Here is a 17,778-nt window from a genome sequence, read left to right as displayed (position 1 = left end):
GGTCTCTTTCTTTACCTCCCCTGAGTCAGAGGCTGAGATTTTCTATCAAATACAAGGAAAAAGACGTAACCACAGGACTTGGCTGATGTTAAAATATACTGATGACTGGCTCGCTATCAGTGGGTAATTAATAGCTGATGTCATCTGCAGTGTACAGTGACATGTGGTCAGGGGCTGCGCTACCGAGTGGTGCTGTGCATCGATCACCGAGGACTCCACGCTGGAGGCTGCAACCCCACAACCAAACCCCACATCAAGGAGGAGTGTCTGGTGACCGTGCCCTGCTACAAGTCCATAGGTGGGTGAGGTTGAGGGTTTTGTGTTGTTTTCACTCATTTCTGAAATGTGCACACGTATTATTCAGCTGCTTTTTTGTGTCATTTTCTCCAGATACGCTACCTGTTGAGGCGAAACCTGTGTGGCATAAACAGGCCATAGAGCTGGAGGAGGAAGTCACTGTGACTGAGGAACCAACGTGAGTCACAACATGCACAAACACAGAAAAAAACACATTCATTGCATCTTACTGAGTGGGGAGCATATCTGTTTGTTGCTGCCTTTTCTTTCAGCTATGCTCTTACGCTTCCTTTGTGGAGTTTTTCACTTCATTTGTAAATTCCTAACTATTCAGTAAAAAGAAATGCTTGGAAAGTACAGCTATAACCAAATGAAAATAGCTGTTTCTGTGTGTTCTGTAGCTGTTACCACTGGAGGTCAATTAATAGCTTCTGTGGTTGTTGCTTCCTTTATTGAAAACAGAATGAACTGCGATTCAACCCATAAACTGCACTTTTACACTTTGATTTGTGGACTTTTTCTTGCTTGTAATGCAGTTGTTACCCAGATCACACAGCCTCTTTGGACCTGTCAGATGTCATTATCCTGTTCAAAGTATCACAGGTGTTTAGGCCTTAGTTGTAAATTATGATTATGGGAAGATGCAACTGCTAAAGCGATACAAGGTTCTCAAAGTTCATAACCTGGAAAAAGGAGAGGCGAAACTTAAAGCTGTAAATTCACCCTTCTACTAAATTACCGTTACTCCTCAGGGGTAAAAAAAAAAAAAAAAAAAAAAAAAGCTCAAAAGTCAGTTCCCAGATACACAGTTTCAACAACAGTTTTCACAAGCCGGAGTTTAGGATTTACCTGGAGGTGAAATTGAAGCAGACAGGACCCGGTGCTGCCACGCAACAGCAACAGTATCACGGTTGTGTTCATGTCAGCAGCAATTTTCGTCAACTTGGAGTCAAAATGTGGAGCTGTAGCTGCTGATTCTTCTGTCAAAATATGCACAAGAGTGTGCGTCTGAATGCCGAATGTTGTCGAGACAAATAAATAAGGATTCACACTTTCCTTCAGTGAATTTTGTCTGAGGTTATTTGAGGCAAAGTTGCGACACTGAAGGTAAAAGAGAAAAACATCTTTTTGGAATCCTTTCGACTGTTCGGTCAACGACTACCAGCATTACCTCAGCAGGCCCTCAGATGTTCCAGATGTTCTTGTCCCACATATCAACTGACTAATAATGGCTGTCCTCTGAAGATGGACAATATTTGGACTCTACCCAGTGTCTTGCATGACTTGCATTAGCAACCATTTTAGCCAGTTCAGAACATCTGTTACTTTGACTTATCTCCAGAGCGAGGGAGAGAGCGACGCCAAAACATATGATTTTGCTCTGGTGCAAAAAAAAGCATGTCTTTCCTCGAAAAGCACATAAATAACTGTGTATAATATGCCGTCATTCACAAGCCAACAACAATATCTGCCTACCATATGGAGCCAGGTTACGGATGCGAGAGGAAGGAGAAGGAAATTCCTGCGTTAGACTTATTGCACCTCCATTGCCAGGCCTTATGCCTGCCCCGAACCACCGCTGTGCGACTGCTTGAAAAATTAAACCCATATATGACCCACGATCTGGCCAAAAAACATTTTTTCACCATGAGTAAATAAAATATTTCCACTGATGGAAATTTAATTGATATTATTAACATGGGACTCTGGCGGATATTACAAAAATGTGTTGTTTCCTTCCATGAATGAAATCAGATTGTTTTTGAACTGACAGATGTACTTTAACTGTGCATGAAGATAAACATTTCTGTGGGTTCGCTTGTTGACTTTGTTGTTCCTGTGCCAAGGTCGAACTGCCGGTGATTCATTTGTTTGTCCAAAACACAATAGTCCTCGAGCTCTCGTAAAGACCTGACTTTGCTGTAATTATTAGGTCTTTATTGGGGCATCTTGTAAAACAGCATGGTGCTCTTGTGTTGTGGGCAGACTGTTCAACCAGGGAAGAATGCTGCACACTGCTGAGGGCTGCCGTGTTAGTGGTACCTGTGTGATGTGCACGCACATTAAATATATGCTTTGCTGCTTTTATAAGCCCTGTAAGTGCAGCCACTCAGTGGAACATTTGGACTCAGGTAAAGATGGTTATTCAGCTTTACAGAATGCAATTAGGAGGCAGTGCTTATAGTCATTATTTAGGGCTGAAGTCAACTAAAGAAAATATTCCTCAACTGAAATCTTACCTGCTCTTCAACAAACCTAATTTCTCCATGAATTAAATCGGCCACAGTGCACTGAGTGTACTCTACCTTCTAGCCTTATTGCCCTAAATGAAAACAAGTAGTATTTGCAGCATATTAAATCATCTTAGCCTAGTTTACTGAAATGAGAACAAGCCAGCCAGCATGCATCTGCCAATATTCATGTCATTTCTCATCATGCAGCACAAGAACGGTTGAGGAATATAACCACTGTTTGCAAATTTTACACTCAACAATGTAGCCACATTGACTTCGAGTAATTTCTTTTTTCCAAATGCAAACATTGAATTAATTAGACCTTGCATGAATTTAAAGTTCTAAGAGCACCAGGTTGTTCCTCTTGCTGCCAAAAGTAATGATTTAATCATGGAAGGTTATTGATGAAGAACTTGTCTCCTTATGACAGTAACACTCACCATTTGGTCTGATGTAATATCCAATTGAGCAGTGAACTTGGAAACTACAGCCCTTAATAGTAATATATTCCAATTTTGTGTGTGATGTCTACAACAACAAACTAAAAAGAAACAACCATTTTTTTAACGCCATAACTCCCAAAAATAACACTAAAGGAATTTAATCATCAGTATGAAGGGGTGTAAAAATTTAAAATCACTTTGCTGATTCGAATCATTTTGTTCATGAGTTCAGTTCAAATGTGCATCAACAAGTTCACATTTGAACATCACTGTTCATGATTATCTTCATTTCAGAAGTCCATTCAGTCTCTGGGCCTGAAGTATTTCCTCCTCTGATCCATTCTTTAAGATGAGGAAGGATGCGCCTGAAAGCTGTTTATCCAAGCAATAGCTGATGCTAATGCTCCGCAGCTGTTCAATTAATCACAGCTGGACTATCTTTCATGAATGCTTAGGAAGTTTATGAACCTAGCAGCAAATTAATAAAATCTGTTTACTGGGAAATGCTAAAAACCTACAAATTGCTGCCAAACTAAGGAAACAGTCCTCATACAACCTAACTCTGTTGAATTTACCAACTTTTCCAAGCCTGTCTGATGTAGTTATGTGAAGCATACTTACTAAATGAGCTTATTATCTTGATGAGTGCTAATAATGACCCCTTTGTGTTTTCCGAACCTCATGGTTGTCCTCTGCAGCTTCATCCCTGGTCCCTGGCAGCCCTGCAGCAGAACATGTGGCGCCGGGACCCAACAACGAACCGTCAAGTGCCAGGTGTTGCTGTCCTTCTCCCAGACCGTCGCTGACCTGCCTGATGATGAATGCGAGGAGGTCAAACCTGCTACAAGCCAGCCTTGCTACCGTACTCCCTGCTCTGGAGTGTCGGGTCGAGGTGGAGATGGAAAACAAGAGGAAGAGGAAGAAGAGGAGGATGAGGGCAAGACACTGCAAAGAGAGGAGCTGCACGACTGGGAGTATGAAGGCTTTACTGAGTGCTCGGAGAGTTGTGGGGGAGGTATGCAACTTAATTGATCTCTCTAGTTTGCAAAGAACAGGCCCAAGTAGTTGAGTGAAGGACAGAGATGAACTAATAATCACTACAAGTGTACAGCTTGACAACATTTAATATTTATTTCCCGATACCAAGTTCCAATCTGATACCATTTTCCTAGATAATACACATTAAGTAGTGTGGATTGACTGTAGTACCAGGTTGCCCCACCAAGTGGAGCCTCTTACTGTTTTATACTGTAACCAGAAGAGGGTGGACAGTTCCGTGTTGCATTGTGGGGTTTTAGCCAGTAAGGAGGCACCATGACAAAGTATTTTGTAATGCTTAATGACCAGTGGTGAGTGGAAATGTGTTTCATCAAACTGGGATCAACTAAGGTAGTGTCAGCACAGGATAAATGTTCAGTATACTCAGTTGGTAATACGACGATAATGAATTGGCTGATAATGCTACATTTGTTCTGAATATTTTTGAATTCTTGACACCTGTGTGATAACAGACTCAGATAAGGATCAAGCTTTGGTTTGTGCTGACACAGATCAGTTAAAAATGGCCTCGATCAGCCCCAACCCCAATGTTAGGTTAGGGACATCCTAAATTCATAATGGCAATGATACCATGCTGATATTTAGCAGGTGTAATGTTTGCCATGCTCATGATCTTAGGTCAACGTGTTAGCATGCTAACAGTGCTAAATGTACTAAACACAAGGCTAGAATTACCACTGGTTTTTCAGGCATTTGGTCATAAAACAAACAAATCTGAGCTGATGATGGCACCTGATAAAAAAGTTGAATTTTCATCTGATGGGGGTCATCAGATGAAAGTCTAGTTTTCAATCATGTTAACATGTACATATGTTGTTTTTCTGGATTGGTAGAAGACAACAGTCAACACCAGATCTACACATTTTACAGAAAGCAGTGGTGTAGAGTTACATTTAAGCCATTTCAAGGCAAAACGATATTTTTTAATGGGAAAAAAACATATAAATATGTAATTTTGATACATTGAGAGGTGTTTGTGGGGATTAGTCAATGACTGTAAAAGGACTTTAGGGAATCACAAATGATTACAGTTAAATGCATTGATATAAGAAAGAAATTCCACTGCAGTTCATCTAATGTTTCACTTAAAACCAAAAATAATCACATCCTGTTGTCATTATGAATGTCTTAACAAATTCCATTGAAGTGTATCTGATACTTGTCAGTGGTGAACCAACAGACATCGCCATCCCTGGAGCCACACAGCTGGAGTTCCTAAAAAGATGTGCGCTTGCCCAAACTCCCATTCGGGGATGATTATGCCTGGTATCGGATGTCACATACACACCCTGAGGGCTGCGCTCCTGTGGACCATCACACCACTGTGGCGTTTGAAGTGCCTGCTTCACTGTTATTGTCCCCAACATTAGGAACAGACTCAGAGATTTATGTTACGTTACTTTTATTATGACCTTACATTGCACTCGGAGTCTGTGCTTTTATTGAGCCATCTCACTGTTTTTCACTGCAGTGTCTGCTTGCAGTATTCTGTGTTGCACCATATAGATGTGTGGTAATTTGGAAGCAAGAGAAGCTTAACGAGAACAGTATGTGTTTGCATTTTCTCAGAGGAAAGCCTAAAAGCAGGACAGCTATGGTGTATTTTAGTGCTCATGATTTGTTGGTTATCTTACCCCAGGTGTGCAGGAGGCCGTGGTCATCTGCCTGAACAAGCAGACCAGGGAGGCGGCAGATCAAACCCAGTGTGTGAGCTCTCGTCGTCCCCCTCAGCTCCTCCAGGACTGCAAAACCCAGCCCTGCCCACCCAGGTAACAGCAAAAACCCCCAGAATCAGACCTCATCATTCAAGCATTGTTTAAAATGGTTTGTGCAGGAACATTTTGAAAAGACTGATGGATGACGTCTAAACAAAGGGGAAATGTGTTTGGCTGTGTTTAAAAAGAAATTAGTAATTAAAAACAAAAGCTTTGCTAGTTTGCCAAGAGTGTGTCGCTCCAAAATATGCAATATGTATCCTGTAGCGAGGACGTTTATGTACCATTTTTGTAGAGCTTTGATGCAATACTGGGTCATACACATGCAACCACTTAATTCTCAAACCATCAAAAAAATACTCCACGAGCCGAATCAATTAATCTGCTCTAATCATTGGTTATATACAAAAGAGATTCAAATGCCTCTAATCCACTCCATTATCCTTCAAACCAAACCACGTGTGCCAATTAAATTACAATTTAAGCCACTTGAGTCCAAGTGATACTGAAGCAGAGTGACAGTGATGGATGGTTGTATCACTGAGAGCAGGAAATTGAGCTTTAAGGAACCTGGTGAGAACCAGAGAGCAGATGTCCGTGTTTAGCTTTACCTGCAAGGCTCAGATGTACAATTCTCCTTGGAAGAATTAGTTGTGTTAGTGTTGAGATGTAGGAGGATTCAACTGCCGCACTTTTGGCAAGCTACTATAGTAAAACACCAGCACCACTTGGCCCTTTATGCGGCTAGAAATGACCTTTAATGATTGCACGTCATCATGACAAATTTGCCACATTAGCAGAGGGGTTAACAATGTCGTTCTTGTCCTGAGGGGATGCTACTGAAAGGCCTGTGGGGGTCGCTAACATCATGCAGCTAAGCATGATTTTGGTCGCCAAACTTAAAAGCAATCTTGTCATTACATGATAAAATATCATGTGTATAGAAATGCAATGTCATGGATATTAGTGTTCAAAAGTTTTTCTTGAATTTGAGTCGGTTAAACAGTCAAAAGATCACTGAAATCACTGTAATAATCTTCTGGAGAACATAAATATTCTTGCTACCTTTTCAGTTGAAATTATCGGTGCTATTATCAGGAGCTCGTTGCTACAGCATTTTGACTTGACAACCTACACTGTTAACCTTCTGAACCCTCGTTTTTTTTTTTTGTTTTGCTCCTGCCACATTTATACTCACTGTGGGTTTTTTTTTCTCAGCAGTATAAAGTCCTGCACCTCTGTGCAAACGGTACAACCATGACTAGAAAGAAGTGAGTGCTCAAAATGTCCTCTGTGCAGTATGACAGTTTTAATGCCATAAATCATATATAAAGAAAAAACAAAAGCTGATTTTTTTTTGTGTGATATCTGGTTACAGCAGACAGTTTATTATTGGCAAATTTTAAATGAAACACGTACAATAAAATAATTTTTATCAAATATAACAAATTCTAAGGATGTTGATGACAAACTCTATTATTTTTTCATTTCTTGCCCTGATAAATTGATTAATTTTTGCATTAAAAAAATATATATTTATATATCTATAACATGGGGTTCAGAAGAATTATTCACTAGTGATAATCTTGATTATCCCCCATATCAGCCTAATTAACACTACTGTTTTATAGCAGATAGGTAACATAATAATGAAGAAAGTGACAATTACATACTCTAAAATATGAACATATGTTAAGTTTCAGACATAAATTAAAACAAATTTGCAAACTAGACTCTCGCCACACCAATAGTTGAGTCAGTTTGCCGTAAATAGCAAAGGAATGCGACATTAAAAACTAAAAATTCCAAACAAAAAAAGTTAAACATGGAAGCAACGTAGTGAATTTGCGACCCAAATTAAGTCAGCAAGTCAAGTCTTAGTGAAATGGCACCATGTCATCATGCTTAGGACTACATATATTCCACATGAAATAATGGTGATGTGTGCTTGGTGGTGGATGATGTTAAACCTGATCCACACATCACTGTTATCCACCCATAATCTAATGAATGTTTAAGAGCAATATTGTGATGTCCATGTTGTAATTGCTAATCGTAACTAGCCAAACAAGATTTATCAAAATAAAATGCCTAAAAGATTAAACAGCAACATGGCATGTCTTTTAACAGTCGTGGCTGAGCAGTGAGTGGATTTTGTGGTAGGCCACACGTTTCAAGTTAACACCGTGTGCATTGTCAGTGTTCCACCACTCACAATCTTGTCAGAAAACCCAGCGGCTTGCAGCCTGCCCTTGCCTGTTTTTCCAGGCCTTGACTCTTGTTTTCAGGCACAACAAACGCTGCATTGGGCTTGTTTCCTTTGGCCGTTTACTCCCTCCCTAAGGCCTCCTCACCCTCCCATATTAGGCTACACTCTTTGGATAGTGTTCCCTCTGAAGGGAAACAGCCATAGGATTTAGCTTTGAGTAGTCCTGGTCCATGAACAAGCTTCATTCCCAATTCTCCTCAGTCCCTGGACCCTTGAGTAAATATGAATAGTTTTGAAATATCACCTAATCTGTCAAGCCAGAAGTAATGTTGTGGCTACAGGCCTCAGTTTGGAATAAAAATGCGACAGTAACTTTGATGCTGGATTAATGACACTGTATAAAATTGTGTTGGACAACAGCATGAATACTGGTCCTCATGAGTCCAGGGAAAAAATAATGCCACAGGCATTTCTCAGATATCAGTGAATTCAGTGAGAGATTTAATGCATTTTGCCTTTCATATTGCATGAGTTCCACTCTCATGAATTTATATATTCATCAGATGGCAAGAGTGTCCTCTCATTGGATTAAGAAAAAGCATCCATTACTCTTGACTGAGCTCCTCTTGGCTATGCTGATTTGATAACGGGTTGCATTCTCTTTATATGCAGATAACTGTTGTGGTTGTTGGCTCAGTAAATATTGTTTCCACAGGTGGGAAACGGGGGAGTGGAGTTCATGCTCTGCTACCTGTGGGGTTGGTCTGATGACCCGGACCGTGGCGTGCGCTCACCAGCCCTCTCGTAACAGCAACCACACTGCAGTTTTAAAGGATGAAGACTGTCCAAAGCCCAAACCCAGTCCTGTCCAGGCGTGCAACCGCTTCGACTGCCCTCCAATGTGGGACACACGAGACTGGGGACAGGTAAAGGATTTCACTAAGTATTTTCACCAATGTAAACTTAAATCTTATCTTACTGATTGAGAAATTTTTGTAAGCATGGATTAATGTTCATCTAAAGGCAAGAAAATGAATTCCTGTGTTCCTGAACATTTCATTTGAGGTCCTACATTTTTTTAACTCCTTGAAACAGCTGTCACTATGCTGATGACATGCTACTTTACACTGCCAATCATTGTCCCTCTTTAACTGTGTTTTAAATATCAAGTTATGGATAGCAGATCATTTTCTACACCTCAGTCAGGACAAAAAACTGAAACCCATTTAAAAAAATGGTGAAATGGCCTGATAGTGGCCTTATAATTATACTGAAGTGACAATTTAAACCCATGTTAAAGCAGTTTTTGGTTTTTATGATCCACGTCTTGGGAATAACCTTCCAGAAGACCTGAGGACGACAAAGTATTGTTTTTATTGTTTAATTCCTTTTGTTCTGTAGAACTGTATGTTACAAGTGCTAATTCAAATACTTGATGGATTGATAAATGTCTTACCCAGCAATAAGAATTAAGGATCTAGACTAATATGACTGATAAAACCCCTGGCACCTCTATATTTTTATGCCTGCAGTGCTCCCAGAGCTGTGGAGGTGGAGTTCAGAGGAGGCAGGTACTGTGCAAACAGCGGCTGGCAGATGGCAGCATCCTGGAGCTGCCTGATACCTTTTGTCCATCCAAGAGCCCCACAAACCAGCAGCCCTGTGGAAAGCAGGACTGTCTGCCTCAGTGGGTCACAACTGACTGGTCCCAGGTAGCTTGTTGTCCGACTTGTGCGCACCTTGCCAATTTTCAGTTGTTCAAATGATTAAAAAAATCATACTGTACAGATTTTGCTCATTTTCATGTCATGTATATTCATTTGTTTAGTGTTCAGTGACCTGCGGAAACGGCATTCAGAGTCTTCAGGCCATCTGCAGGAAACAAGGGGAGAACGGACGATATTGGACTGTCGACCCGAAAAACTGTTCCTTGATATCCAAGCCTGACAGAGTCCGGCCATGCTCCCTCAAGCACTGTGAAAGTAAGAGACTCTCTATTTGCTTCGGTTTATGGGAAGTGTACTGATAAGACAGGGAACAATGAATTAAAGCTGCAATTCTAAGCAAGAAGAAGAAAGAGCTCAGCTGTGTGAAGCCCTAGCAAATCACAAATGCCCAGAAGTTAAGCCATTCATCTGTCCTCTAATTAAATTACAGACTCCATCAAGCCTGATCCCACCATCCTCGCCCAGAAGAAGGTTTATATCCAGTGGAGGAAAGGCAAAAAGATACAGCTGGTTGTTGGGGGTTACGCCTACCTCTTGCCCTGGACAACTGTGGTCCTTCGCTGCCCAACACGAAATTTTCGCAAAGGTCACATCCGATGGCTGAAAGAAGGAAAGCCCCTGTTCAGCCTCCCACACCTCTCCATAACGTCACTGGGATATGTGAAGATCCAGCAGGTTCGTGCATCTGATGCTGGGATATACACATGTATCGCAGGCCAGGCAAAAGAACATTTCATTCTACAGATCATTGGCAACAAGCAAAAGCTATCTGTTACGGAGTCGTGGCTTCTTCAAAGTGGACAACAAAAGGTTGGACGGCATGATGTGATGTCAACCAGGGAAAGATTGCAGGAGCTGTCCATATCCCTCAACAAATATGACAACATTGTTGAGCATTTGCTTGAGCTCAAAGGCTCTGTCCAACATGAAAAATACATTGCTGACAAACCCCACTCGAATGAAAAGAACAAGTCGAATCTCGAGGAGGAGACAAGGAGCTCAGAACTTTCCATCCCGGTTGTACTCATCGCTGACACCCGCACGCTTGACGAGATCACGCACAAACTCTCTGAAGGCCTCGGAGGACCACGAGGGGAACAACTCATCGCTCAGTTGCTCAGTGAGCTCACCACGACGCAGGGTGAAACCAATGAATCTACTCTTCACCCACCGGAAAGTGCGGAATCTTCCACCCAAGGGCCACTCCTGTATAAACCGACCATCAAAGCCCACACCTCTAGAGCGAGGAACCCAGTGATAATCCAACGGTCCAAGAAGGTCGGAGCGGCACCACAATCTGAAATGGTGGTTTATGTGGGGGTGCCGGTTTTGTTGCAGAAACCAGTCGCTACTTTGGTGCTGAGGTGTGAGGCGCTGGGGAACCCTGAACCATCCGTAACATGGACCAAGAATGGAAAAGAGTTGCCCCAAAACAGCAGGTAAGAATTACCCTTCAAAGGGACTTTTTCATGCGAAGTTCGTAGCTGACTGTGGTTGTTTTGTCCTTGTGTTGGCAGAGTAGACCTATTGCCCTCCGGCTCACTGAGGATCCAGTCTCCAGGGAAAGGGGATGAAGGTTTTTACACCTGCACTGCCAGGAACCGTCTTGGAAGTACGTCTCTTTCGTCTTGGCTGCAGATTACAGGTAAGTTCTGGAACTTTTCAGGGCTACAGAGTAATGAAATACAAAGTGAATGTCATTTATTAAAGTTAAGCAGCTTGGAAAATATTTGTTAAATGAAAAGATAAATGCTCCTCTGTTTATAATGTAGCTGGAGCCAGAAGACTGTTAGCTTAGCATGGCCTTAAATTTGGAAGAACCAGAGGTAAAAAAAAAAAATTGGCTGTCCAGAATCTTTTGAAGCTCACTTTACGTGCAATGAAGCCTCAGAGACATTTTGCAGATATTGAAAACCGTTTGTGTAGCTTTACCTTCAAATGATTAAGTAAGTATTGACCTAATGTCAAGTTGAGTTTGTCCCGGTATAGTTTTATGTAGTCCAGTTTACAGTAATTTGTGTTGTTCTTTCGTGGTTCAGGCTGAGAGATTCTGGGAAAGCGTTCTTTCAGCCGAAAAACATTCAGACACAAGAGTAACCGCAGGCACAGGTATACACAGTGAGCTTTTACTTACCGTAGTGGCTCATCTGGCTGCATCAGTGATGGGGAATGTCCGGGGGCATATCACAGCTCGGGTCATCTCCGAGCTGCGCTGTCCTTCGTCTACTCGAAGCATTATCAGTCCCAAAATTACTGCGTTCTCATCAAAGCGCCGCCACTGTGGTTTTCCTGATTCTACGGCACTTTTCCTCCCCATACGGCAGCAATTAGAGGTTCCAGGCAGTGTTTCAAAGAAGATTAACTCTGCGTAGCCCATTCAGCTAATCTAAATGGAAAGGATAAAGAGGCTTAAAAGTGCTGAAAAATGCCCAGCTGTATTTTCTCATATTTTTAATTCAAATTCAGTTAAAGGCAATGTAATGGGTGTGCTTCTAGGCATTTTAAGGATACAGTCGAGTGGAAGGGGAAACAGGAATGCAATCCCAAGTACTCTCAATAGCTTTAGGAGGAAATGAATTGGAAACAGAATTAATTCCCAGGTTCTTGGAAAATGCAGTTTTACGGTCAATGCGATCAACTCTTTCAGCAATAAAAAGAAGAGAAATGATCTTAATAAGACCAAAGAAGAAGTTTGAAGCTGCTGTAGTGATTTTACCTGGATGCATATAGTAGTACCGTATTATAGTAGTCTTATTTCTGTTACATTTAGTTAAAATGAGGTTTGTAACTCTGTGGTTTATTGTATTTTGAGGTGTCAAAGGAAGAAGCTGTGTCCAAGGTAACAGTGTAGGAGCAACTGGCCCTGCTTGTTCTGATAGGAGTAACAGCAGCCAGTCAGTTGAGCTGTGTCAAGGACAAGCCTGCCCCTTCAGGTAAGTTGGAGCTAATACATATACTCACTATGTAATGAACAACTCGGGGCCAAACTGACAAACAAGTAAGTTCTTACGTAGTGGTTTTATTTTCCTGTGGTTGGTTAGGTGGCGTGTGGATGCTTGGTCGCCGTGTTCGGCCACCTGTGGAGGAGGGACCCAGACGAGGAGCGTCCGCTGCATGAAGGGTCCTCACGGAAGGTCAAGACAGGCAGAGAACAGGCAGTGTCTTGGAACAGGACGGAGACCCTCTAATACCAGGATGTGCAACCTCCTGCCCTGCACCAGATGGGCCGCGACATCTTGGGGGCCGGTGAGTCCATTTATAATTATTATTATTATTACTACTGAGCAGAAACACGTCACAACAGGTACATGTGCTTCCTTATCTATAAGGAGGGAAATAATTTACACATTCAGAGGAATTTGTGCAATAGCAGTGATACTTATGTGCACTTCTTGTTTATTTTTGTACTGTTGTCCTGATATTTTTGCACTTTCCCATTTACTCACTGTGGGATTAATAAAGGCTTGTCTAATCGGATTTGATATCTCATCTCTTCTCATATTCACTTTCCTTCTGTTAACTTTTCTCATCTTATTCTCATCTCATCTTATCCAATATCATGTTCGTTGATGTCAACTTTTCTCTTCTTATCTTATCTCAACTCATATTTATTGACATCAGATTTGTTCTTATCTGATGTGATCAGATCTCATCTGAGCTCATATTTGTTGACGTCACCTTTTTTCTTCTCATCTCTTCTCACCTCATAGTTGTTGATGTCACCTATTTTCTTTTTATCTTATCTCATCTCATTGGTTAATGCCACTTTTTTTTGAAAATCTTACCTCATCTCATTTCATCTCTTCTCCTATTTGTTGACGTCATGTTTCTTCTTCTGCTAACTTATCTCATCTTATCTAATATCATATTTGTTGATGCCAACTTTTGTCTTCTTATCACATCTCAACACATATTTGGTGACATCAGATTTGTTCTTCTTGTCTGATCAGATCTCATCTGATCTCATAATTGTTGATGTCACCTTTTTTTTTAGTCTCATCCAATTTCATCTCTTCTCACATTTGTTGACGTCACTTTTCCCCCATCCCATCTTATCTCATATTTTTGATGTGATTTTTTTCTAGCCTATCACATCTTTCCCTTAGATGTACATGTTGTCTTTTAAATTGTTTGCAAATAAGTAGCTACCTTTTTAAATTAATTCAATGCTTTAATATGATGCATAGTTTAGAATCAAAGCTTGACATCTTGTGAAAGCAGTTACACTTACAGTTGCTCTTTTAGGTAGAAAAGACTGTCTTACTAAAACCTGTTATTCATTTTGCTGAAATCTCCTCCTTCAGTGTCATGGCCAGTGTGTTGGTCCCAGTGTGTCCACACATCATCGCCATGTCTACTGCCAAGACACAAATGGCACCAAAGTCTCCTACAGGATGTGCAGCGGACTCCAGAGGTAAATGCGAATATCAAGTTATGAATTTTTAGTGTTGGTGATTTATACTGTTGATGTGCAGCAGTGATGCCTCATGTTTCAGTAAAGAAGCAGAATATTGTATCTTGTGTGTTTGTGTTGTCAGACCAAGCTCTGTGAGGAACTGCTCCACCGAGGCGTGTGCTCTTCAGTGGCGTGTCGGCCCGTGGACACAGTGCACGGCCACCTGTGGACGTCATGGCTTCCAGTCACGTCAGGTGACCTGCACACACCTCCGGACCGGCAAGACCACGAGGGAACATCACTGCATGTGGAGGCCTCGACCTCCCAGCTGGCAGAGATGCAATATTTTGTCCTGCGGCAGAGGTAAGAAGTCCAAGACAAGACAAAGTTGTTAATTTTTTTTAAATAATCCCAAATGTAATATATGTTTTAGAGCATATTCAGTATTGTGTAATGTTTATTGTGTTATTTATGTTTAAGAGAAGCTTATTGGGTCAGAATTAGATGATTTTTTTAATACAATAATTTAAGAATATTCAATCAAGCTGTACATATTTTACCATCTTACTCTGAATATTTTTCCATTTCACAGTTATAAGCTATAATCACGAGTGTTAAAACATTACTATATTAGCGGATAGTTTTGACAAAGAAGGAATCATGGCTAGAATGTATGTAAATGAGACCTTCCATGTGCAATAACCTGTTTTAACCACATATCCTACATGGTGATACAGCCCTTGAAACTTTACCTAAACAGTACTTTTAAAAAAATTTTCTCCAGTGAATTTTCAGAAAATAGGTAACACATCCAATGCTTGTTTGTATGACTCTGTGTCCTAGACAATAAAATCGTGCAATCCTGCTGTTGTAGCTCTGATATATGCCATCATACTGATGATCAAAGGTGGTTACAGAAATGAGATTTTGTCTTCAGATTATGATACCTGGAGTGGATGTTAAATTGCCTTGATTGCAGTTTTAAATGGAGGTCATATGTTTTTTTTCCTCCCTAAAAGTGTTGTGTTTGTCTACTTTATGTATGAAGTTTTGAGGCCTCAAAAAATACCTAAAAAAGTGAATTAAAAAGCACATAATTCTCACCCACTCCAATGTAGTTCAAGAGCCTGTAGCTTGGAAAATATTCATAGCATGGAGGTAAAATTCTTTTATGTACAAAGTTATTCTCCATAAAAAAATCTAATAATTCTGCTAGGGTAAGGTGGGAAAATTTTTCAGATTGTTTGATTTTATATGGAATTACTGTATTTTAGAGATGAAATAACCTCAATACAAGCTTCCTGCCATCACTCCTGCATTATTGCTGTATTCCTGAACTCCTGTTAGAAACAAACTAGTAGAATAATAACTCGAGGATGAAAAGCCGGTCCATTGGCTTTTTGCACTTTGGCTTTGCTCATAACAGACATAGTTTTGGTTTCACATGATGAGGCTTGGAAGTATCTGTCTCTAACATGGCTGCTGGTACTCCATTATGAAACTAGTGAAGGGAATTTCACTTGAGGTGCTTAAATCGCTTGAAAATTCTTCTTAAAAATCACTGCAGCATCAGATACTTACTTAAACTAAGTAACTGTGATAACCCACAGGCCTCCGTGTAAGTTTTTTGGGTGACAGATTGAGCCCCCAATACAAAGCATAAAGCTGAAAATAACTTTATGGCTCGATATTACAGTACTGCACTCTTGCTGTTTTATTTTGGGGAGAGATGCTTGTGCAGTAAACTGTATTTTCTGCGTGTCCCAGCAGGAGAGTGTCGAGACAGCACGAGGTACTGTGAGAAGGTCCGACAGCTGGAGCTCTGCCCGCTGCCTCAGTTTAAGAGCCGCTGCTGCTACTCCTGCAGAAACACCTGAAGCAGCAGAGCGACACGAGGGCCGCGGAAAACCTGGAGGGGTCGGGGAAGGTGCCAGCGGAGACTTGTAGCCTCTACAACCCGTCCTTACTTCACCGATCAGGCACGGATGGGGATGAACGAGTGTGGAGGAGCATTTGGTTTCTCTCTCCTCAAAGACGCCACGCGTGGGTTTGAATTTGAAAGCATTGAGACCGGTCTGTTAATGAGGGCTTCATTTTACTTCTACTTTACTTTATGAAGTCCACGACAGCAGCTTTTCTTTTCAAATTGTGCAAACCTAAGAGACATTTCCACTGTGAGCAGTAGAAACCTGCGGTTACCGCATGGTTTCATGAAGGGGAAACTGTTAAAACTGACCATCAACCTGGAAACTTGTGTAGTTTCAGGGTTTTTCTTTAGAAAGGAAAAGAAAAAAGGAACAACAGTGCAGCACCGTTACATTCTACTGTTACACCATCACTTCGTGTCCAAAACAGTGCATACTACTAAGTATTCACAGGAAATTTGCCAAATTTTTTTTAATTATAATCAGACATTTTTAAAATTGATTGACTTCATACCTAGGAATTCTGGGTGAAACCTTCCGAGCTTGTGATAACCACTGGATAGTTGTGTGTTCATTGCAATGGTCTCCAAGCAGCATTGATCAATAGTTTTAATGCTATATGAGCTTTTATTAACACAGTGGGCATGATGCTGCTTAGAAATGGGAAATAGCTAACATGACTAGAAGCCTAATATTCTATAAATACTTTTGGTATCAACCACCTGGGACATATATTATGGTCTGTACTGACCGCTATGACTGCTCGTTGAAAGCGGAAAGGAATCAGGATTTGAGGTGTTTAAAGCACAGTTTTTCCAGAATACAGTCAGACACTATATTGATTTGTCTTGTATGGGTTGCACTATCGGAGGTGTATGACTGAAGCAAATAATGTTTTGTTATTAAAAAAAAAAAAAAAAAAAAAAAAAAGGACACTTATTTTGCACTCAGAACTCATCCAAGTCTTTGTTAAGAACATGGCTTGCAGAGTTTTTTTTTTTTAAATCTAGTTTTTAGTGTAATTTCTTTAGGTGATGTTTCTTGAAAAGATCTTTGTCAAAATGTCCCTTTAAACACTTTGTGGCGCTACATCGTGTTCAACATGAGGTGAACATAATATATCTGTTAAAAACAAACCGTCCAACAAATTCTGACATTTTAGTGAAAAAAAAGCATCTTTCACATAGCATTCATCCTTGGACAGATTTTAGTAACAGTTGAACTTAAATGTCAGTTAGCACAGTAGGAAGCTTTATAAATATCATAATTAACATGGCAATGACAGATGCAGTTGACAGGGTTTGCACTTTTGACATTACGTCCTCAGTTCCACAGCCTGCTTCATCATCTAGTGCAGCAGGAGACTACTTGGCCTTTCATCGAGGTGTTTATTTGATGTCACCAGAGGAAAATATCACATTACATATGCTCTTAAGTTATGTAGATATTTGTTTTGTCTTTTTAACTATTTATTTTCTCGTGTTCTTGTGCATAGGTTTTGTAAATAACGTCAGGTTTGGGGTTTGTTCTGTTTCCCTGCAGCTGGTGGTAGTGGATGTGCATGCAATGGGGACCTCTGCTGGTGACTTGATGTGTTGCTCTTTGCTCATGCCTGGTTTCTCACTCATTAAAACCAAATACATTCCTTTTTATAATCTGGTTGTTGTGATTCTTTCTCATATTCTCCCTTTTTTTTTTTAAATAAAAGAGTGAAAGCAGTGTCAAGTCAAAGTGCTTCACTGTGTCAGATAATTATAATGCAACAGGAGCAAA

At 40.7% G+C, this 17,778-nt stretch overlaps 1 protein-coding gene across 4 annotated transcripts in view; it reads left to right on the top strand.

The window, feature by feature from the left end:
• The window catches only part of LOC111589169 (ADAMTS-like protein 1), a 106,956-nt gene extending 89,296 nt beyond the window's left edge, over positions 1-17,660 (top strand). For 2 of the 4 annotated variants that reach the window (XM_035943774.2, XM_023299962.3), the window contains 14 exons: positions 151-298; positions 391-475; positions 3,673-3,989; positions 5,673-5,802; positions 8,673-8,883; positions 9,490-9,669; positions 9,786-9,939; positions 10,115-11,123; positions 11,202-11,329; positions 12,497-12,617; positions 12,726-12,930; positions 13,989-14,098; positions 14,223-14,443; positions 15,848-17,660. In XM_035943774.2, the coding sequence (XP_035799667.2) occupies positions 151-298; positions 391-475; positions 3,673-3,989; positions 5,673-5,802; positions 8,673-8,883; positions 9,490-9,669; positions 9,786-9,939; positions 10,115-11,123; positions 11,202-11,329; positions 12,497-12,617; positions 12,726-12,930; positions 13,989-14,098; positions 14,223-14,443; positions 15,848-15,957 (3,129 nt within the window). In that variant the 3' untranslated portion in view covers positions 15,958-17,660. Of the gene's footprint in view, positions 1-150; positions 299-390; positions 480-3,672; positions 3,990-5,672; positions 5,803-8,672; positions 8,884-9,489; positions 9,670-9,785; positions 9,940-10,114; positions 11,124-11,201; positions 11,330-12,496; positions 12,618-12,725; positions 12,931-13,988; positions 14,099-14,222; positions 14,444-15,847 lie in introns of those variants that run through there. The other 2 variants (XM_023299961.3, XM_023299963.3) reach the window with 2 other exon arrangements.
• Positions 17,661-17,778: the final 118 nt, after the last annotated feature.

Source organism: Amphiprion ocellaris, chromosome 23, assembly GCF_022539595.1.
Source record: "Amphiprion ocellaris isolate individual 3 ecotype Okinawa chromosome 23, ASM2253959v1, whole genome shotgun sequence".
NCBI classification, from domain to species: Eukaryota; Metazoa; Chordata; class Actinopteri; family Pomacentridae; genus Amphiprion; species Amphiprion ocellaris.
Note: the sequence above shows the minus strand (reverse complement) of the source record. Positions and strands in the feature narration are given on the sequence as shown.